Genomic DNA, 23,022 nt, shown 5'->3' on the forward strand with positions numbered 1-23,022 from the left:
GCAAAAGACGATTTTACTCGGGTCAGAACATCCGGATTACTGACGCGTTGACGACGACGATGAGGAGCTCTCGCGTTAGGCACTGAAAAGAGGAAAATACTCCGTCGGGCTGACCTAAAGTTCGGTGAGAGGAAAACCTATAGCACGTTATTACTGCTTGTGCACTGATGTGTGGTGAAGATGCTAAATGAGTACACAATTGTTTGTGAATACTAAATGCTGGGGACACTGCGGGGCATTTGGGAGGCATCCGTCTGGTTCGACGCCTTTCTGCAAACACTCTCCAGTGCCCTATACAAAGAGAACTACATGTGCGTTGGCAGGAAGTAGCGTAGTGAATTCCACTTCCGGCCACCGAGCGTGATAGACGCGTAATGACTGGCTCCGTCGGAGCGGCTGCAGCGGCCATGTTTGGCCGCGGAAACAGGGATTTCGAATCGAGCAACGATTACCAGGTCGTACTTCCTAGTCTGCCAATAGGGCGTTTTGTTTTGAATACTGTTTTTCTGCACGGGGACATTAGTGTGCGCCCTTACAGAGTGGAAGATTTTCGAGATGCGCTCGCTCCGCTGTCGCTCCAGCCGGAAGTTATCGCCCTAGGCGCTTAGCGCATGAGCCATGTGTGGGCGCTAACCTTTAAGGACGCTGAGGCTGTGAAAAAGATTGTAAACGTCGGCGAGCTCAAAGTGAAGGGTGCCCGATGCCTGGTGATCGACCCCGCCAACCGTGATGTCCGAATGAAGCTGCACTGGCTGCTACACAGCGTACCGGACGAAGAGGTGCGGCTTGCCTTCGCGCCGTTTGGGAAGGTGACCGACGTCTCAAGAGAGCGATGGCGAGCACAAGGCGTGTCTGACAAGGGTTCAACTACGAAGCTGGTGACCGTTAAGTTAAACGCCGGCGTGAAGCTGGACGACCTGCCCCACCAGGTGAGCGTAGCCGGAGAGGTGGCGCTTGTGGTCGTGTCAGGCAGGCCTCCCCTTTGTCTGCGCTGCCGCGGCACAGGACATATTCGGCGAGAATGTTGCATTCCACGGTGCGGAGCTTGCCGTCGCTTCGGCCATGAGGAGGGCCAGTGCGCTCGGACGTACACCAGCTTCGCAGGGCCCGTGAACAGTGAGGACACGTCTGCACTTCTCATGGATGAGGCAGATGCAGAGGATGCATCGAAAGAAGTGAGTGTTCCAGTAGGGCAGGCGTCCTCATCTACAGTTCCTCAAGCTGAATAGTTAGTGGCACTTCCCAGTAATGGAGCAACGCTTGGACAGCTGGCGGGACCTACAGCACAAGCGGACGTTGCGCCAAAAGACGAGGCTGCAGCGCGAGAGGAATCTACAGTGAGTGTCACCCATCCTGGAGCTGAGCCCATGGACGTTCTCCCGACATCAACCAGCCTTCTGGCCGGAAAGCGTTCACATGATGACGGCGCAGGCATTGAGGCGGAGCAGGATTTCAAAGATGGAGACCAGCCTCCTCCTAAAACGCCAGGTATGAGGCGACCGAGCTTTAAACCGCTGCCGAACATTCTGGTCGACTCACGGCAGGCGGGGAAACCGCCTCCGTAGCTTTGTCCTGTTAAGCAAGCTTTAGGGTTTGTGGGGTAGCGGTGCTTGGTGCGAGGGCAGGCATTATAGGATATTGTCCCTTTGCTTTCCAAATGGCGATTCATTTTCCAGAAGCACTTCGTGTAGCGACTTTAAACGTGCGAGGCCTCGGAGCAAGAAGGCGACAGTGTCAGCTTAGTCGCCTTTTCTAAGAAAATGAGCTACACGTAGTAGCCATTCAAGAAACGAAAATTGAGAGCCAAGAAGCGAGAGATCGTATGGTGTCCGCTTTCCGTCTGCATTTTGATGTTTGCGTGATCCACTCTGTAGGCGCCTCAGGCGGCTGTGTGCTTTTCATACCAAATAATGTCGGAATAATGGTGCAGTCACTTTTTCTTGTCAAAGCGGCCGCCTCCTGGTTGTTGACTTTCTGCATCTTGGCCTAAACTTCCGAGTTATCTGTGCATATGCTCCGAATGTAGGGTCGGAGAGGAAACAGTTGTTTGAACGGTTCCAGATGTACTTAGATTGTGAAAAAGTGCTAGTGTTGTTAGGTGACTTCCACTCTGTGTGTCGTGCTGTAGATCGTATAAAATGTTTGCCAGTGCGAGACAAAAGTGCGGAAATCTTGAACGCAATAGTTTACGATTACAACATGGAAGGTAATGGTAGTGTTTTCACAAGTGGTGCTCGTCCTCAATACACCCATTTCCAACGCAGTAGCCATGCTAGATTAGATAGGTTCTATGTGTCACTTGAACTTGTGCCACTATGTACAACGTACGAGGTTAAGCCAGTGTCTTTCAGTGATCACTGCCTCGTGATTTCTGCCTTTGGTAAAAAGTAAACAGAAAGCACTGTAACTGGGACCTTTGGAAATTGAATGCAAAATTGTTGAAGGATGAGGGCTTGGTTAAATGTGTAGAAGAGCAGCTAAAGCAGGTACTCTTAACGCAGTCGATAAACGTTGGGGTTGAATGGGAGGAATTTAAATAGGAAGTTAAAATGAAAGCCGCCGAAAGAAGCAGCGCACTGCGGCATGAAGAGAAACGAAGTGAAACGCAGCTTCGAGAGCAAATTAAATTTCTTACAGGTATAGAATGCGTCCAACCTGGTACGTGCTGTGAAAAATTGAGAGACATCAAAACTCACTTAGAAAGACTGGATGCAGACAGGTACAGTGCGGCAGTTATTCGTTCTCGGTCCGAGAAGCTTTGGGCCCAAGAAACACCAACAAAGGGAGCGTTATTGGACGAAAAACGGTACGGACGCCACAAGGAAATACAGGAAATAAGAAACGGGAACGACATTTCGGCTGACATCACAGTTATCAAACGCGTCATTGTCGATCATTTCAAAGAACTTCTTGGCCATTCGCGCAATGATGAAGGTGGTTTCCAAGTTCAATTTCTGCCGTTAATGCCAAAGCTCTATGGCGAAGTTAAAACGCGCCTGGAACAACCGATATCCGTGAAAGAAATAGAGGACGCAATAGACGCTCTACTATCTGAGTAAGGCTAGATGGCCTGGGGGCAGCCTTTTATAGAACTTTCAAAACAATGATAGCTCATGTTCTGCTCAAGGTTATCGCCGAAGCTTATGAGCAAAACCATGTACCACTCTCCTTTATAACTTCGCACATTGTTCTTATTCTTAAAACAGAGTCATCGCAAAAACGCCTGCTAGTGATCTGCTGCTCGAAATATTAGACCATTCCAACGACGGAAGCGTAATAACAGGCAGCGTCAAGATGGCGTATGCCAATTGTACAACAGGGATCATTGTTAACGGAGACCTGCCTGATAGCCTGCAAGTGCGCTCATCTGTGAGACAGATATGTCGATTGTCCCCCCTGTTATTCGCTGCTTACCTCGAGCAGCTTTGCATAGCCATTCAAACTAACGAGCGCATAATGGGATTAAGGCTGCAGTCGGCGCATGTCAAAATTCTCGCTTTTGCCGAAGACATTGCTATTTTCTGTTCCGATAGAGAAAGCATTTGTGAGGTAACAAATGTTGTCCATAAATTTTTTCAGTGCACGGGGGGCCTTGAGAAACTGGGAAAAAAGCTATGGTTTTTGGCATGGAAGTCGGGAAGCCACACCAGAACATTACAGTAGAATACCCTGGTCCACCACACCGACAACGTACCTTGGTGTGCCTCTTGACTTTTGCCGGGACCCTGATCCGTACTGGGAGGGCCAAACTTCAAGGGCGAAGGAAAAGGCTGACATTCACATTTTAGCACACTGCTGTCAAACACAAATGAAACTGCGCATGACAAATTATGATGTTTCCTACCATTTGGAACAGGTAAAAGCAGTTGTAACTAATGTAGTTCTGCATTTCACAAAACAGTGGCAATGCAACAATAGTGATTTAATTTTTGTCGTGTTATTCAGGCCATTATGGAAGCCAAAACAGAAATAGCACTGTATGGCTGCAAAGGGGCTTATACTCTCATCAATCGGCCAAAGTGCATGGCTTTGTTCCGCGCAGTGACATCGGGCCATCAGGTTGTCCTCTAGCATTCATTCCTAAGCTCATATTGCAGTTGCACAAGCCAGATTGCAGCGTTGTACACAAGTATGGGAAGATCTGCTGAAGGCCATGTCATTGTTTCCGTGTACAAAACAAGCTGGCATATGCTCAGTGCAACGGCAAACTATTTTCAAATGTCGCTGTGAAGAAAAAACAAAGTGGGTGCCTTTGTATTGAATAAAAATCTATACATTTATTCTAATTACCTTAAATATATTGATATGTGGGAGCCAGTAAACTGGACTGCAGGTAGAAGAAATGCGAGAACCAATTTGGAAGGTTTACGTTGGAGCGGCTCTTGGTTTAGACTGGCAAAGAATACTTCATATAGTCCGGAAAACAGTGTACGATGAACATATCTGGCTATCTCAATCAAACACTGACATCTTAAGCAGAATTTTTAAAATTAGATTTCCGGTATCAGAGCTATGATGTTGTACAATGAAATGAAATTAAAAATAAGCCATTTGATTATGTGACAGGAATATAATCAACGGTTCGACGAAAGTTCGTCTGGTCAGGCATTGTATTAAAGAAAAAGGAATGCGGTCACTGACCATGTCATGAAATTCAAAGACGTTTCGGAACCTCGTACGGGTTCCTTGATCACTGAGCGGGACAAGAAATGGTCGCGACTAATATACGTAACACGTCGCGCAAGGAGCGTGCGTAGATGGGTGGCATGGTTCCTTGCACCCGGTTCATGGTAGCTGGTGTCGATTGTAGGATTACAGATTCCATCAGCCGCCGAGATGACACGTTCCTTTCCTTCGCGATGACAGTGGCGTGGTCCCAGTCAATCGTATGAGTATGCTCTTGCACATGCTCGGCAATGGCGTTGGTCGTGTGATTATTATTTATTGCAGACTTACGTCCAATGAACCGGCAGGAAATAAAATGAAATGACACTCTCGAAGCTACATTTGCATTGCACACCGATGTTTTCACACTGTTACAAAATGCTGTCTGCTAGTCGTAACCCGAGAACCCATGGGGACAAAATTTACTTAATGGAGCACCAAGGCGCAGAATGATGGCGACGATGCTGTTGTCGTCGCACACACGGCATTTCTCAACCCCAATGCCCGCACGAATCGCGATCGAAATGATACACAACAGAAACAACGTCGTTTGATCGCTTCGGTTGCGAACACCGCAACGAATGCGACTAGCTGCACAACGCCACGTTCATTTTAGCATTCGGAAAGCACGGCCTGCGTAGTTAGCTTTCGCAGGTGCACTTTTTTCTGCCTAGACGTAAAAGCACTAGTTCTAAGCGTAATCACTTCCACTACGCGGACACTTGTCAGTGAGCTATGCAGCTTCTGCACGCGCAAGAAATTCATCGTGAGCAGCTGTTACCCATGTCATGAACTCGTGGGCGAGTTGCTCGGACATGGTTCTTGTAAACCAGCGCTATGTTTTGTTACTTGCTTGTTTGTCTTCGAGCCGTTTCGCTGGTTTACAAGAACAAGAACTGTTACTCGCCACTGTCCGTGACGCTCCTCGCAGGAATTAGAACGCTTGCGAGAACCTGAAAGAGCTCCAAATAAGCACTTCGTGATGTCGCCACCGCGCAGGTCCTGCGTCTGTTTGAAGACGTGCTCTGTTGACTCCCTCAGCGTACACGATTACAGAATCCAACTCGCGGAACTTTCGCTCGCCGCTGCTGCAGCCGGCGATGATCGCAATCTCTCTGGACACTCGTGATATCAACATGCGGCCAATGTAATATGTACTTAAAGAAGGGAATTGCGCTAAAAAAAGACACGGACGAGAAAAGACAAGGACGGGCGCAAACTCGCGACTGATTTGCGACTGATTTGCGCGAGAGTTTGCGCCCGTCCTTGTCTTTTCTCTTCCGTGTCTTTTTTTAGCGCAATTCCCTTCTTTAAGTATGTACGACCGACTCGCCCAACAACGTGCGCCCCCAATGTAATATGCTTCGCGGCATAGTTGCCACCGCCTATGCCTCGCTCCCCGCTTCACTCGATGGTCCCCCGGCAAAGGAGAGGCGGAGAGGCCACATACGTCACGTGAAAGCAGCCAACAGATAAAATCTGGTCTCCGGCTGGACCCACATCTCCGCGCATAAGTTCAAGATGACCAACTTTCCTTCCGGTCACAGGACCGGCCGGACGCCTATTGTCTGGTCTGTGCGGTCTGTCGTCCGCATGCCGTGCGGAAGGCGCAGAAAAACTATCGTACAACGGCGCTTACCGAGTTCTTGGCTTCATGTATAGTTTCAAATGCGATATGCGTTTCCCCGGTGGCACAATTTCTCATCTGAGTGCCGTTCCAAAGTCATCCAAAGGCTCTGCCCAAAGGCTCTTTGCCGGAAGCTAAACTCTTTGAAAAAGATAGTCGTACTTACTAACTTCGGGGTAGTAACTGGTTGTCACATATGTTACTACCCTGTTAGTAACTGGCGTTAGTAACGGGAAGGTTAGTGCAGAGTTGCTAACTGAGTAACGGCTACTACCCGCAGTTATTAAGGGCAGATGGTAGTACTTAGTAAGAAAATGAATAGAAACTTTTGCATATGTTGCTAGGTTCTTCGTACGGTGTGCTGGCGTAGCTTCTTAAATTTGTGCATAGTGGAAAAATAAAAAGCGACACAGTCAATTTGACTAATTCCAGAAGCCAGACTTACCCCAGCGTGCTGGCCGTAAATTCGACACTTAGGTTTCGGCTTATTGCGCATTAAATGTACAAATTATGCGAGGTGATGGCATCAAACAACTTTACCGGGCGCACACAAAGGTTCAGAATGCAATAAAAGCACAACCCAGAAACAGTCACAGACGCGCACTGCACGTGCACAGCTTAATTTTTATCAGTCTTATATACTCCGTAAATATGACTCACAGTTCAGGGTTAGTGGCTCTTACCCGTAGAGCTAAGACACCAGCGTTAATTATGAAGTTGATAATATAGAAACAGCCTAGTCTACCTAACCGCACACCCCTGCAGAAATGTTTAATTACGAAACCAATTTATTCGCACAACAGTCTGTGTCAGTTAAATTCTTTGACATTATTTTAGGGTTAAAAGAACGGTTAGTAGGTAGGTTGTAACCGGCGACCATAGTTAGTAAAAAGGTAGAAAGGGCTGCTTTTTGCTAATTATGCCTTGAAAATGGTACAATTAGTTCGTAAAATGGAGTAGAACAAAGTCAGAGTTAGCAACGCTGTACTACCTTTTTACTGCCTTCTTACTACCTTTTTAATAACTTTTAATAGTTTAACAGAATAATTTGTCTGCTGTTTACGAAACGCGTATAGCTTACACATATATTCTTTCCTGACTACAGCAGAGTGCGGCAATCGTTATAATTAAATTCTCTTCATATGTAAATACTTTTTCCTGCATTTGTCGCCTGATAACTTGAACCATATCTCAGTATGCACCCACACACTATTCTTTCCTGAAAAAACAAACTTCAGGAGCCTTCCTACTAAGGAGCAATAGCTGCAGGTTGATCGAACAACATCGCCTCTGATGTCCGACTTATGGCGCTCAGCTGCTGGTATGTTATGCCACACCACCGTTTCTCTACTCGCTAGCTCAGTAAATTGGCAAACGGATTACTTAGCGCTTCATGAAATAACTATGCGAGTTACGTTGATTACTGTTTCCGTTCTCAAGGACGCATGCTCTGCTTTGAATGTGCCTTGCGCGGTTGCACTCTCGGTTGCACTCTGTACCAAGCGGCCATAATTAAAGGCACGCCTAAACCAACGGAACCAGGCAGGGAACCTTCCGGAGTCCGTTTTCCTTCTCTGTACTCGTGAAATGAAGCTTCACATTGGCGGCTTCTCAGAGCGCAGTTCTCAAGCGGTGCTTACCGCGCTTGCTCAAGATGCGCCCAGGCGAGTTCAGATTTCGCCTTTTTTGACCCACAACCAAAGGCGCCGATCGCCGCCCCGCCCCGGGCGTCGCATCGTGGCACGCTTTGCGAACGCGGAAAGGGCGTCCGAGTGCGCACGACCCGCCCTCGTGCGGTGACATCCACGCGCGAGATCCGGCCCAGGCGAGGAGAAGGCCGTCCGTGAGGCTGGGTCTCATGTTTTTTCTCTCTCACTCAACTGCAGCATTAGGTTTCACTCACTGCAGGTCACTCAACTGCAGTTGATACTGTCACACATAATTTCTACCGGCGACTATAGTCGCGGAGAAAAATGCCCCCTTCGAGTCCTGTCAGAGACACACCGTGACTTCGATAGATGACAAGTTCGAAAACTACCGCGTGCGGTGCCATGTCAGCGCATGCTAAACATGCGCTGACATGGTCGAAAGCAATCCGGACACCTCTGCTGCGGCGTCCATCGTGGGCCCTGTGTCGCTTCCGAACGTTAAGCCCTGATGCTTACCACTTACGTTTTCGTTTCTCTTAGAGATTCAGGAGTTCGAGCCCGTTACTTATAAACAGAAAAAAACTTCAAACTTTACAAGCGCACGCTTTTTGGGGGCATCGAAAAAACGCTTGGTACACAAGAAAGCTGCGGTGAAATGTCTCGAAATATTTTTTTCTCTATCTGGCTTCCTGCGCCGTTTCTTTGACCTTTCTGTCGACCCACAAGCTACCCACCATGGAGGAAAACCAAATATGGCGTCATGTGGGCTGGTTCAAGAAAGCGCATGACTCATTAGGGCGTATGTGCTTTCTACTAGGCGGTCATGTTGAGTGTTTTTGTTTTCATAATTCTCTTTCCTCAAATAAATCTTAGGCTGTACTTCGTCTCCTTCCTCATTATTTTTAAATTTGTAAGTAGGCATTAAGCCTTCTAAAGCCTGCTGGTGCGGATTTCCTCTTAGATTTACCTTTACATTTTCTATAATTGAGAGATACTCCTAAGGCTTCTACAGGCACGGCAACCAAGCGGACGAGGAATGGCAGAAAAGGACGAAACCGTGCAATGAATACAGCCGATGCTTTCCTTCATCGGCCTGGTCCTGCAGGATACTATGAGATATGAATTATAATTAATGTCGTCTTGAGCTGAGTTGAGGTTTGTATGCTACAGGTGGGATTAGCCTTACTTATTCTGCCGACAATTGCTCCACCGTTGCGTTCCTTTAATGTTAATAATGTCCTATAACCTGTCGCATCTACCCCGCTATGCGCACAGTCTCTTATAATAGCACACATTCCTCTCCCGCAGTCATCATCGATGCACACAATCACTCCACACAGTCCACATCAATGTCGTTCTGTCAGACGCTACTTCGTGGCAGTTATGACTGCAGGTTCTGCTGAAGCAGCAGTATTTCTACCACGCGCTGATGGGATGCTCAGGAAAGGGTGCTACCCACCGTCGACATAATATGATCTTGATGCTGGATACAATACTGACCTTCCGATTACCAGCGTCTCACCTTCGTCGTTCGCAATATTGAGAGCAATAATCTTCGTGCATTCTTATCAGCGCGGTCACAGGCTTTGCCCAGTTTGTCCAGCGTTGCATTTGCCTCGCAGGTGTGGGAAGTGGTCGAATTACAGAGTCATCTTCCAACTTTTGCGCGTGTACTGGCGAGTGGGAACTACAGAGTGATATAAGTTCTTGCTTTAACTTAAGCACATCATGCCAACCGCAACCACGCTTATTGCGCTGCCATACACTTCGCTTCTTTCTGGTGTGCTGCCTTTGTGGCAGTTGCCTTAATTACGTCCATAACTGTACCTATTTCTTCGGGCGCACTTCTTAAGACGGAACCATTATATGGTTCATCAGGCAGAAAATCCGGTGTTGACCGGCCGTCCACAAGACAGGGACCAAAACCACCACGTGACATCATGACGTCATTGACAGCGACTACATCGTCAGGATGCAAGGAAAAAAAAATTCTTTGGATGTGGTTTTCGAGCCGAGGCCTGTGTGAGCAGATCAGCTTCGCTGGCCACGACATTGGAGCACTACGCCATTTTTTTGAACGTAGTATTTCTATTCAAGCATTATATACAATAATGTATACAAGCATTAGGAAAACGGGGGCAATTTAACACAATGCATATCTCGACAGACATAAGCAAATAATCACCAGAAAAGAGGCAATGAAAAGAAAATTACTAATACATCTTATTACGGCACACCTAGCTAAGCAGCAGAGAACTATAGAAAAGGCATTAAAGAGCACCCATAAGAAGTGTATCCAAGATAGAGTTCAAACCGGAGTGGCACTCGCTCTTAGTGCTACGCCATCGCCGGAGCACATTACACACCGCGCTCTAAACTGCCAGTCGTTGTTGTCGTCCTCTGTTGAAGTGGCACATACCCACCGTGGGGGATTGGCCAGGGTGCCTTGTACAGCCAAGCAGTAGTGGCACATGGACGCAATTAGGCTAGACGTGGGTGAAATATCGTGTGAAAAGAAATAAAGGAATCTCATGGACGCAATAATATAATTATGCAGATAATCGCACACTGGAGATTTAGGACATATCCTCTGGCGCTTGCCCCAATGTACAGAAGAACCGGAATAGGAAGAGAAGCCCTAATCCAGCGTGGACAATCTTCAGATAAGCTCTTTGCTGGGAAGCAAACTGCCGACAGGAGAGGAGGGAAATGGTCCAATCAAGTGATTCCATTTCGCCACATTATTCACAGAGGTTCGACAGACTGAACTCCGATCGACACAAATAAGGAGTTATTCGTGGTATTCTGCGCCGCAAGAGCTTCATTGACACCTCGCATTGGCGTGACCCGCATAAGCGGAGACTCCAAGGGTCTGCCAAATGCTCAAAATCCGCTGCAGCAAGGAGAGGCTCATGACTCAAGGTATGCAGTTACAGGAACCATTGGAAGCGGGCTGTTGTCAAATGCACATTGTGTGTACCACAGGTCCGCAAAGGGCAGACTTTGCTAAAAAATCAATTATCACATTGTCATCAAGTCCGCAGTGTCTGTACCACACGTCCGCAAAGGGCAGACTTTGCTAAAAAATCAATTATCACATTGTCATCAAGTCCACAGTGTCCAGGTATCCAGTGCAAGCGCACTTCTTTAACATTAGGTTGAATGAAAAATTTTAGGAAACGGCCCAGCAGAGCGTCCCTCGAGTCTTGGAGTGCTGACAGGACAAAAAGGCTGGCAGGAAGCATTACGACCTCCCTAACGTTGCAATGAACCTTAAGTAAGATTAACTAAGCCGCTAGAAATTCAGCAATGACAGGTTTATGATCATTTCTTTAATGCGAACATAGCATAAACACGCTTGATTGAGTAATTAAGTGCGAACTGCCAGTCCCTTCTCTGGGTTCGGGTATCGTCGTCATCAACAACTTCCATTCGAGAGGCGCAAACAGATGAGCTTCACTTGTCCCTGCATTAGAGCAGTGCGCCGTCGCCGCAGCCGAACGCCCCGCGATGATGCTTTCGCATTCAAAGCACGTAGGTAGTCTTAAGTGCCCTCCGTAATTTTTTTTCAGATTATGGCAGGGAATAAATTTTAGACCTAAAGGCACAACCAGTCACTTCTCGTTCTTGGTTCCTATTTGAACATTTATGGCTGGTTTCCGCCTATGGCGCCGATCAAACAAAATGGTGTCCGACGCCTAAGCGCTGCACATAACTCGATGATGTTGCTATATCGAGGAATTTACACTCACACTTAATTAATACTGTTTAGGCTAATTAAGCTTGTTTATGAATTGCTCGTGTTAAAAATTGATCATGAACATCTTATTGTTCCTTCGCACCATAATAGGCCCCAAACTTCAAAAAGGCACATTGCGCGACTCTTGATGGTTCCATCTGTGAGATCCGAGATTCCCATTGGCAACGTACTTTTCAGGGGATGTGGCAGTGTCGTTGATCCAAGGCTATGTCGAAACATAGCAGCTTAGGGAGCGCTGCACATCGTTTTTACTTTACTGCCTCCGTCTCGCCTCCTTGAATTAGAGAAAACCTAGTGCCAAAACCATGCAAGCAACAAGGACGAACGACGACAAGACACAAGCGCTACTCACAACTGAATTTTTATTGAAGCCAGGATGCAGCTTATATAGGGTGAAGCTTCAAGGGGAGAGAAGGGTGATAAGGAGGAGAAGGCGAACAAAGGCATCATCGCTTCGCAGAAACGGACAGGCAGCCAAAAATCACACAAGAAAAAGAAGTGTTACATGATAACTGAATCTAAACAGTTAAACTCTGAGGTAAAAAGAGATAAAGAAGGAGTACCGATGCACCTACAGCCAAATTTCTTTATGTAGAAAGCCTCCAGGCAAATTTCTTTATGTAGAAAGACCCACAAGCCAGAAATACCTTTCAGAACTAGACAGCGAAGAAGGTTCATGGCAAAAGAATATCATCAGTTTTTTGCAAAAGCATCTTAAATTACTTGTTTTGTACGACCCCTTTCTCACAAAAAATTCCACAGTTGTCGCTGAGTACCTACAGAGTTCCGTTGACATCAGCTTTAGGTTTTCTGTAGATGTGCAAGATTTGTTTTACTCTGTATCTCAAAATCAGCTTTTGTTGGCTGTAAAGGAATGCATAGAAGCTAACGGCGACGTGTCTTTCCAGAATTCTTTAGGACTGTCGGTTGATAATTTCATCGTTCTATTGCAGTTTTGCCTAAGTTCTACTTTTATACATTTTGACCACCTGCCTTTTTTGCAGCGCAACGGTGTGTGCCTAGGTCCTGCGTGGCCCCTATCCTTTGCGATATATTTTTAACAAAGGTTGATCAATCTTTAGATAAACTCTTTTATAGGGAAGGGGTGGCTTTAAAGTTTTTTAGGTATGTGGACGATTTTTTAGTTCTTCTAAAAAAGCGGTCGTCCTTCACCTACCCCCTCTATGCTAGGTGAAATTTTAAATGCTTTTGACAAACGTGGTCTAGGGTTCACTTTTACGCATGAACTACCCGACACTAATGTTTTACAGTTTTTAGATTTGAAACTAACCTTCCTGTAAAGACACGTCTGCTGGGGCTATTACCCGCGTGCAAAAAAGATCTTTTACCTTATGATTCTAAGCACTCCAAGACTGTAAAAAGAGCAATTGCATCGCATTGCCTTGAGTATTCTCTCGAGAAATCGTGCCCGCATCAGTTGCGAGATAGCTTCCACAACCAGATGAGCCGAATTTCGGTGGCTGGGTCCCCTGCTCTGTGTTGGCTGCTGTTTGCGAGACCCTCCTTCAAAACTTAAGCACGGAACCCGAAAAGATACCGGAGAAGATCGTTTCAGCGCACAGAAGCAGCTAGTTGTGCATTATATACACAAGACCTCGCACAAATTGAGGAAAGTGGCCAACAGGTATGACGTGAGTGTTGTTTTTTCGCCTCCCAACAAGCTGGAAAAGTTGTGCCCCCGAATCTGCAACTCTAAGAAGCGGGGTTGCCAGATAAAGCACGACACTCCGTTTATCAAGTGTTCCGTAGGAGTGGTCTACGCTATCCTCTTAACTTGTGGGAAGTATTATGTCGGTCAGACTGGCCGCTGCATCAACGAGCGTTTGGGGGACCATGCCCGAAATTTGTCAGACTTAAAAGATGAGTACGCACATTTGGTTTCGCACGTAATGAGCTGCGACGGGTGCGAGGCGCGTTTGAATGAGACGAATATTCTTGGCAAGAGCATAGATAAGACCGCGCGTGCTAGCCTGGAGGCTTTCTACATAAAGAAATTTGGCTGTAGGTGCATCAGTACTCCTTCTTCATCTCTTTTTACCTCAGAGTATAACTATTTAGATTCAGTTATCATGTAACATTCCATTTTCTTGTGTGATTTCTGGCTGCCTGCCCGTTTCTGCGAAGCCATGGTGCTTTTGTTCACCTTCTCCTCCTTGTCATCCTTCCCTCCCCTTGCAGCTTCACCATATATAAGCCGCATCCTGGCTTCAATAAATATTCAATTGTGAGTAGCGCTTGTCTGGTAGTCGTTCGTCCTTGTGGTTTTCATGGTTTTGGCGCTAGGTTTTCTCTAATTCAAGTATGCACCAACTAGCCCGAAAAGAGGTGTTAATGCGTCTCGCCTCCGCAACGACACAATTTGAGGACGGCAGTAGTGCCCGCCAAAGGCTGCGCCAGAAGAGACGGAGAAGGCATCGCAGCTGCTGCAGTTCGAAGCAACATCCCTGTAAAAGTAGTCCGGCCTTCGCAAGCTGGTGCAACGATCGGTATCGGACGGAGGCTCCTTCTGATTTCTACAAACAAGTAACTGGGCTACACATGCAAGATATAAAAGTTTAAATTTGTTAGTGCTTACACGACGCACGAAGAACACGAAACCGTGCCGCAGATGACAGCAGCCGAGTTTTAGGAGCGATTTAGCGCTGACGGCCTACCGTGCGGCCGACAAGGTGACATGCTGCCTTTGCTGACTATCGCCAATGCTTGCTTAGCCACATCTGCCGTACGGTCACAGTTATCATACCTAACGTATTTGCCTACAGCGGGGCTCTAACATTATTTTGTGTCAGCTGAAGCTATGACGGGTCATTTGCGTCCAGGAACCGCAAGGCCAGTCTAGTTAGTAGAGTCACAGCAGAGCTTTAGAACGCCGTGCGATAAACACGGTAACTGTGACTGCAGTGCAAATGCAGATATGACCAGGCAAGCCTAGCAACGGTAGGAACGGCAATGCTTTACCGATTTACCAAAATCCGCAGTACGACTGTGCCCAAAGTCTGTAACGTCGGTATAAACAGTACGACACTCAGCGCGGTGTCGCTGTAAGCGCACGTGAGACGCAGAAGACGCTACTCACCGGCCGATGAGGCCGAGGAGGCGGCGCCGACGACGAGCAGCGCGGCGGCGAGCAGGGCCGCCACGACCCCGCTGCTCGAAGCGTCGCCTGACCGCATGGCGACCGGATCGCGACTGAACTGGGGGACCCGGTCCCATTGCCGAATCTAGAGGCGCTCCTATGTTAATGGGGGCCACCCCACCCGCCAGCATGCCGGATCTGTGCGCGCCCCCAAGAGGGAGCGCGACATTTTGCCGCCCCGCCGAAGTGGAATGATGCGCGAGCGTTGCGAAACCGGTTTGCCTCCTCGCAGACCGCGCCTTTCACCCGCCAATGCTCAGGGCGAGAAATCAACAAAGCAGGTGGCCGCTTCTGCTGTCCTCCAATAACGGACCCCTGCGGAGAGCGGCCGCCGGCTATTGTGGGCATCTAAGACGGGCGCGTGTAACGATGTCAGTCAAGCTGTCCTGCAAATATGTCCTCGCTTCCTGAGCGAGAGAGACCATTGCCATTTTCCTTCCTTGCATGTCACGAATTCATTCCCGTTACGAGATTGTTTGCCATGTGATCCCCTCTTTCCCTGATGGCCTAACAATGGCCCAACAAAATCTCGTCTGGTCAGGACACATCTGAAAGCACCAGGATGCATAGACGGTAGGAAGTTAAAATACACTGTGAACACGAAACGCTGAAACGCAGAGAGCACACACTGGCTTTTATTGTCAATATGCAGCACGTCGCTGTTGGCGACATTTCACCGTCGAATCACAATGTGGGAATTTGTGGCTATATGAGCATAGGCATTTGGCGGTGGAAATTGGTACAGCTGGGAGGGCGAAAATTTGCCCGAGAGAACTAGCATCGATGGGCAGCGGCTCACCAAAACAGCATGGAACCCGCTAAATAGTTCACACGGAAAGGGCAAGTGGCGAGAGGGCTGATCCTCTTGCATGTCTTGGTCTTGGCAGACAAAGCCCTTTCATCTTTCAGGAATGCTTGATACACAAGTGTTTGCATTATTACAACGATGTGGGTGGCCTGTAGATCCAAAGCGTGTTTTCTTGTCGTAGTTGCCTTTGACACTATGGCCTTCCCTCGGGCGACAGTGAATGCGAAGCCTTCTAGCATGATTTGCTCCATACTTCCCAACATTGGCCTTTGTCGAATCCGTGAATGTTCCCCCGCTTGTGCTACAACGTCCTGTCCTGTAGGAATATCAATCTTGAGGTGTCGATCGCAATGGTTATGGATAAGTTTGCATACATGCTGAAATCACTGCGCTTCTATGACGACGTCTGATGAGGCGTTGGCAGGTTTGAATTCGGCCCGAAGCCGCCGAAGACGGTACTTTGGAATTGGTCAGAGCCTATCATAAGATGCCTAATCCTTTTACTAGTTAAGTAAGTAGAATAAGATCATTAAAATTTGTTTATTTCCTTAAAAACAAAAAGAAAATTGGGCTTAACGCAGTTAACCCGAGTAGACGTGCTTGGAAGCAGGTGTTCGTTCTTCAATTCGAAAGGACACGTAATATCCGCCATAAGGGTATGAACATTCATAGTATTCGGAGCGTTCTTATACCACTACCAGCGCGGTGCAGCAGCGGTTAGGCGATGTGCAACTGCACTGGCAAGAGGCTGTTTCTAACACAGCCGACGGCAGGGATTATGCGACCCATGTTGTTCTTCTCGAGCAACCTCTCGCGCAGCTGGCGCGACGGTTCTCCGAACTCCAAAGTACCTCCTTGTTGGCTGCGGGTGTGCGTAGCTCCCGTGGGAATGGCCAGGGCAAGTCTGCGACAACTATCCCTGCTTCGCCTGTCATATGGGCAGGAAAATTTTGAGAAATCCCCCCCCCCCCCCCCGTAGCCAATGTGCTCCTAAAAGGCCTTCGACGAGGATGACGACGTCGTTGTACCTTAGCGGTGGCCTCTTCGTGTGTGGAGTTATTTCTTGTCTTTTGTTTAAGTATATCGCCCGTTGGCTTTTCAGGCGGGGACATTCTTTCGAGGCAGCGTCATGAGGGCCACGGCAATCGTTGCAACTTAGGACTGTTGCCCGGAAAGCATCGACCCTGTGTGGGTGAGAACACCGTGGGCAAAAGATGGAGAAATCGAACGCACTACACACGTGCCTGATATTCATGCGTTTCTAGTATTGGAGATGTTTCGGAACGAAAGGCCTAACCTTCATTTGGAAGTGCCCAACTTCCATATTCTTTGGAATGCAGTTCCCTTGGAAAGTCAACTTGATGCACGTTGTCCTCTCAAGGCGCTCAGCTTGCATTATTCCGACGCCATTTGTAGCTGGCAAGATCAAAATGGGCAGGTCGAAGTCGCATATGGCCACGTCAACGGCGGAAATTACGCCTGCCGTAGTGGCGCTGCCCTGCAGAACACGGGAAAGAACTCTGATGCCACCGAGCAGTTTTATGTTGCTTAAACTTTCAAGCGCGTTTCGGTCCTAGACATGGTGACGACATTTCGATAGGGATTCACCCTCACGTTTAATCGATCCCGGGACGCGAGTCTCTAAAGGTACACACACGTGGCTTGCCTGTTGATCGATACTAATACTGATACTTAAAATGCAAAGAAAGATATAGTGCCGAAGACACATGTATCTTCTATTATTCTCATGCCTGCCAGCGAGTATCAAGAACTCCAAGATCCAGAACTTTCAAGAGGGTTCTGAATACCGACGAGGGTTCTGAATACACCAAAAATGACCTCACAAGCCTGCAGACGAATTGGAAAACTGAACAAAAAGACAAAGATGCGACGACAACGACCGGGTACACGCCCTGCGCACCACCCGGACCGAGTCTATGGCTGCTCACAACTTTGAAGAACCAGAATGTGGAACAACGCTTCGCAGAGACTGAAAACTACCTCCGCTACCGAGGGTCGACTTCAAGGTCAGCATGCGACCCAAGAAGGCACACGGTAAGTTGCCTGGAAAATATTCACCCATCTTACGCCATACGAGCGGCTATAAATAACACAGCTGCATGCAGCAAACAATGCACAACGGCTGTAACACCCTATTATTCAGTACAGGTCGCTTGGACACCGCAATGACGCAAAGCAAGTTTAGGACACTACCTATCGGAGACAAAGAGCACGAAGTCAACGTATATGTCGCCATTCCTGACAAAGGAGCGCGTGGAGTGATCCACAGAATACCAGCCGGCACTGCATTGGAAAAGCTACTAGACAACGCCCGGATCCGAAAGCAGGGTGCGAAGGTCCCTAAGGACAGGACTACCATGCATTGAGCTTGTTTTTGAAAATACACTTCGACGGTGATGGTACGTTTTCTTGAAGCTCATGACGTGTTCTCTGGTAATCAGTTCGGGTATAATAATTAAGGGACTTCGTACGCTGAACGCGCTTGATCAACTATGTGATCTTCTAAACAGCTGCATTGAAGAAAATGAATTTGCTTGCGCAATATTTTTGGATGTGCCCCAGGCGTTTGACTCGGTTAATCACGTCGTGTTGTCAGATGAACTCCACAATTATGGGTTTAGGGGTCCTTTTCTGTCCCTTCTTGTTAACTATCTATCCAATCGTTGACAGCTCGTCGTATTAGGTATACATAGAAATTGCCCGCTGCAGATTAAATCCGGTGTTCCTCAAAGATGTATACTTGCACCTATTTTGTTTAATTTATACGTCAATGACTTAAGCTCTGTCTGCAAACTGTGCAGTGTCTTTCAATACGTTGATGATACGCTCTTAGTTGCTAGACATAACGACTATAGGACAGCATTAACTGTTATCCAACACGACAGCGAGTTGATTATGGAATGGTTCAGCAATTAGGTAATTACTTTTAACAATAAAAAAACCCAATTAGTATTTTTTTCCCAATTATTTAAATAGAATTCCTAATGATGTATCTATTAGTTTGCACATACCAAATTGTGCTCTTTGCAAATGCCCATCAATCATACCTGTGCCAACGGTCAAATACTTAGGTGTATTCTTCGATTACGACATGTCTTGGAATATCCATTTGTCATTTGTCTGTTCTCAGCTTCGGAAAGTTGCATGTTTGCTGCACTCTATTAAGACCCTTTGCCCTATGTATGTACGGAAGCAAATAGTATACGCCTTAGCCTACAGTGTGTTACGCTATGGTATTTGCTGATTTTATTTCTGCTCTCCCTTTTGGCAAAAGAAGGTCAACAGCATACTGAAATCTACCCTTAAACCAGTATTATATGGTAGGGCACGAAATGAAGATAGTAGCGTTTTTGAACTGTTACACGTGCCTGACTTTTCTCACCTTTTTTCTTAAACAGTACTTTTTAAGCACATCTGGACAAGTGATTTTTGTACACCATATGTTCCTGTTAAAGATCTGCGAACTCGGGGTCGTTTTCTCGTGCCTAGAATGCGAACCAGTTACGGAGAGCATCTTCGAAAACATTATGGTAATTCTGTTCTTAACCGGTTACCCAAAGAAATATTTTCTACTAATTCCGAAAAGATAGTGAATGCTTGTCTTGTGAAATTACGTTCTTAGTTCCAGTATTCTGTTTTGATGCTTGTCACATATACTAGGAAGTGTCACATATAATAGGAATAAAATGATGAAGGAAATAGGTGTGAAGAAGACGACGTGGATTAATCGAAGACTAAAGAAGATGAAGGAGGAACATCCGGTGAGGCGGAGAGAGATGATTGGTGGAGAAGAGAAGAAGAAGACGACGACAAGGCTTACGTGGACTAACGCCAAGGCTATAAAAGGGCGAGAGAGAGCGAGGCTCGGGGACGGGAGGGAGCGAATGTCCGGACCCTGTAGAGTATCTGTTACGGGTCCAATTGGACTTATTTTTGGAAATGTGGCGGAGAGTTTGAAGGATGATGCGGCGAGTTGGGCGTGTTGGTACATGGTTTTCTGGAAAAGCAGCGCTGAACAGACGAGGACAGAGACGAGGCGACAAGGACGGGCGCTGAAGGATGCTTTGAAGGATGCTTCACTCCCGCCACCGGTTGGCCCGTTATTGTACTACCACTATTATGTCTTTCTATCCTATCTTTTAACTCTCCTACTATCTGCTCCTGGTAGCGATTGTGGCTCGGCTTGAGCCAGTGAGCAGGGCTGTGCACTTTCCTTTTCATCTTCCTGGCAAGAACAGACAGACAGACACAGGGGGGGAAAGAACAGAGAAGCGAAGGCTCTGGCTGGTCAGGGATGCTTCGGCTGGAAGAGAGCGACATCGGCTACTGCTGCGGTGAGCTCGCGTTCTACCGGCTTCGCACCGTGGACATCCTGCCGTTCCTGAGCCCGTTCCGGGGAGTCAATGGAGAACGCAACGACCTGTTGCGACCAGGGGTGTCTCCAGCGCATTTGCCACCCACCCGGGTGGTGCCCCCAACGCCAACAACACTGGCATGACCTCCACGGGCACTTGGACCGGGAGCTTGTACGACGCATCCAGCGACGCCGCCAGCGACGCCACCCGCAACACGTCGAACGCCATCTCGACACCGGCTACTGAACCCATACAACGCCGCAGCCGCACCGAACCAACCGTGAGCACGAACACCGACCACTAACAGTAGAACGCTAGTAGTAGCCTAGTAGACGCTGATAGCAGTGTTCCCAGGTCGTGTGTATTTATAGTGTGTGTTTTGTGTTAGTTTTGTTAGTTTTGTGTGCTAGTGTGTGTGTGTCACGTAGGGTGTATTAAATGTGCGTCTGTGTTGGTGCACCTGTCGCCTAATCCAATCTTTCGGCCCGAGTGTTCTCCGGGGAGATCCATGACAAAGATAAGTGGCAAGCCAGTGCCAGCACTCATTTCCTTTTTTGTTTTTGCTTTGTCTCGAATCTTTCCGATCTCTCGACGTCAGGAAGTATGCATTTGGCAAAAACGTTAGAACAGGCGCTCAAGCTAGAGTTAAGCAAGGAAGAGGCGATGCGTCTCTATGACAAGGAGGCAAAAAGGAGGTGGATAGGCAGAGAGAGGAAAGGGCACAAGAACGTGCAGACGCTCGCGAAGCAGAAGAGCGCGAGGTTAAAAGAGCTCGCGAGGCAGAAGAGCGGGAGGCGACAAAACCTCGCGAGGCAGACGAGCGAGAAGAGAAAAGAGGGCGCGAGTCAGAAGAGCGAGAGAGAGAAAAAAAAACTTTTATTGAAATCTCAATGAGATTAGCGGTGGGCCGTCGTCTTCATCGTTGACGTCTGGCCTCTTCGCATGGTCGGGCCCCTATTCCAGGGCTCCGCTGAGTCTTGCTGCTTCACATGCGTGCTGCACAAGGGCCCTTTTTGCTGTGAGCTGGCTGCTGGTGAGCAGACCCTCTCATTGCTCCGCACTCGGGGTTTTGATTTTGTGGAATGCATAATTGCTTTTGCACTCCTATGTAATGTGGTATAGCGTGGGGGTTGGCCTGCACCACGGGCATGTGTCCCTGAATTGTGTAGTGTACATTTTGTGTAGAATGTATATGGCGAAGAATGTTCCTGTTTGCAGTCTCCGCCAGTCCACTGCTTCTTGTTGTGTTAATGAGTTGTGTGGCGGAGAGTACTTGAGCCTCTGTCCTTTGTAGCAATTTAGCGGCCACGCATATACTGGCTCCACTATGGTAGGGCTCTCTAGGGTCTCCAACAGCTCAGCTTGGAACGTGATCTCGCAAACTAATCTTTTCTCGCTCTTCTTAGGCAGCGATAGAGGCAGAAGAGCGAGAAAAGAGCTCGCGGGGCAGAAGAGCGAGAAGCTAGAAGAGCTCGCGAGGCAGAACAGGAGAAAAGAAGGTTAGAACGGGAGAAGGAGTTTATTTTATGGAAACAGGCACATGTCGCCGGATGATATGAGAAGGTCAAGGACAATTATCAGCGTTCCTTAGCGGGTACAGAATCTGCTAGACCGGCTAGAGTTTGTCCAAGAAAGCTGATGGCTCCTTTCGATGACAAAATAGATTATCTGGACGCATATCTGCAACGATTCGAGCGGATAGCTTTGGGGCAAGGTTGGGAGCTCCATGGCATTGAGCATCCCTACTGAAAAATGTATATAGGCTTGAACGGGTCAGCAAATAGGATTATGGCACATTTGGTTTAGCTTCATAGGATCGACGTCCCAAAGCGGCTCAGTCTATGAGGGACGCCGTAGTGGAGGGCTCCGGATAATTTCGACCACCTGGGGTTCTTAACGCGCACTAACAATGCACAGTACACGGAATTTTCACATTTTTCCTCCATCTAAGTGCTACCGTAGTGGGCGGGTTCGAACCCACGACTTGCATGCACTGTGTGATGTAAGTGCATGGTAATTAACCACGGGTAATGGTAGTTATACGGAGCCCTCCACTAAGTTGTCCCTCAAAGGCTGAATCGCTTTGGAAACTTCATCCTATAATGTTAAACGAAATGTGCTATAATCCTTTTTGTCTCCTATTCAAACCTGTGCACATTTTTCAATAGGGATGTGCTTAGTTGGGGAGGCACTCAATGTGTCTGGAAGGATGCCTGCTGCTGATTCCATGGACTACGAGAAAGTCAAAAATGCACTCCTCCAAAGATTCAGGCTTACGGCAGGGGGTTTTCGTGAGAGATTTCGCACCGCGAATACCGAGGATTTTGAAACCGCTATGCATTTTTCCTGCAGGCTGAACAATTATTTCGATAGGTGGCTTGATATGTCAAGCACAGAAAAGAGTTTTGAAGGGGTGCATGACAAGCTCGTCACAGAGCAATTTTTACCATTTTGCAGCTCAAAGCTAAAGCTACTCGTGAAAGAAAGTTGTGTTCATTGCAAGAGTTCTCGGACTCTGCAGACGAATTCCTTGATGTTCAAGGGCTGAGAAATTTGAGTAAAGGCGGAAACGCAAAAGGTCCTAGAGACACATGCGACAAAACCAAGAGCATATGGCGGTGCATCTAAGGCGTCAGTAAGGTGTTTTCTCTGCGGTAAGATGGGACACCGTGCAGTTGAATGTCGGACTAGTAGCCTTGCCCAAAGACACAGTTGTCTGTCAAGGTTGTAAGAAGAGGGGTCGCACTCTGGATCAGTGCAGATACAGAACGCAGGACCGAGCTGCATGCGTTGTCGACTCTCGGGCAAAATTTGTCGCACATGCTGAAGTTTCACAGCTGAAAGGAGAGCACATGCCGCTGGGAAATGAGGCGGTGAGTGGAACACCCAAGTCAAAAACAGCAATGCCGGCGGTGGTTGGGCAAATAGGGGACCGTCCGATATTGGTTCTTAGAGGCAGCACAGCCAACACAGTTTTTGT

The 23,022-nt window shown here is 47.7% G+C and overlaps 1 protein-coding gene and 1 pseudogene across 1 annotated transcript in view; one reads left to right on the forward strand and one right to left on the reverse strand.

Annotated features, from left to right (window-relative positions):
* LOC144122910 (uncharacterized) overlaps nt 1-15,032 on the reverse strand; it is a 217,945-nt gene extending 202,913 nt beyond the window's left edge. Inside the window, exon 1 of the mRNA XM_077655876.1 lies at nt 14,799-15,032. Within this exon, the coding sequence (XP_077512002.1) occupies nt 14,799-14,895 (97 nt within the window). The 5' untranslated portion in view covers nt 14,896-15,032. The remainder of the gene's footprint in view (nt 1-14,798) is intronic.
* LOC144126331 (uncharacterized) lies at nt 375-1,229 on the forward strand (annotated as a pseudogene).
* Nucleotides 15,033-23,022: the final 7,990 nt, after the last annotated feature.

Source organism: Amblyomma americanum, chromosome 3, assembly GCF_052857255.1.
Source record: "Amblyomma americanum isolate KBUSLIRL-KWMA chromosome 3, ASM5285725v1, whole genome shotgun sequence".
Taxonomy (NCBI): Eukaryota; Metazoa; Arthropoda; class Arachnida; order Ixodida; family Ixodidae; genus Amblyomma; species Amblyomma americanum.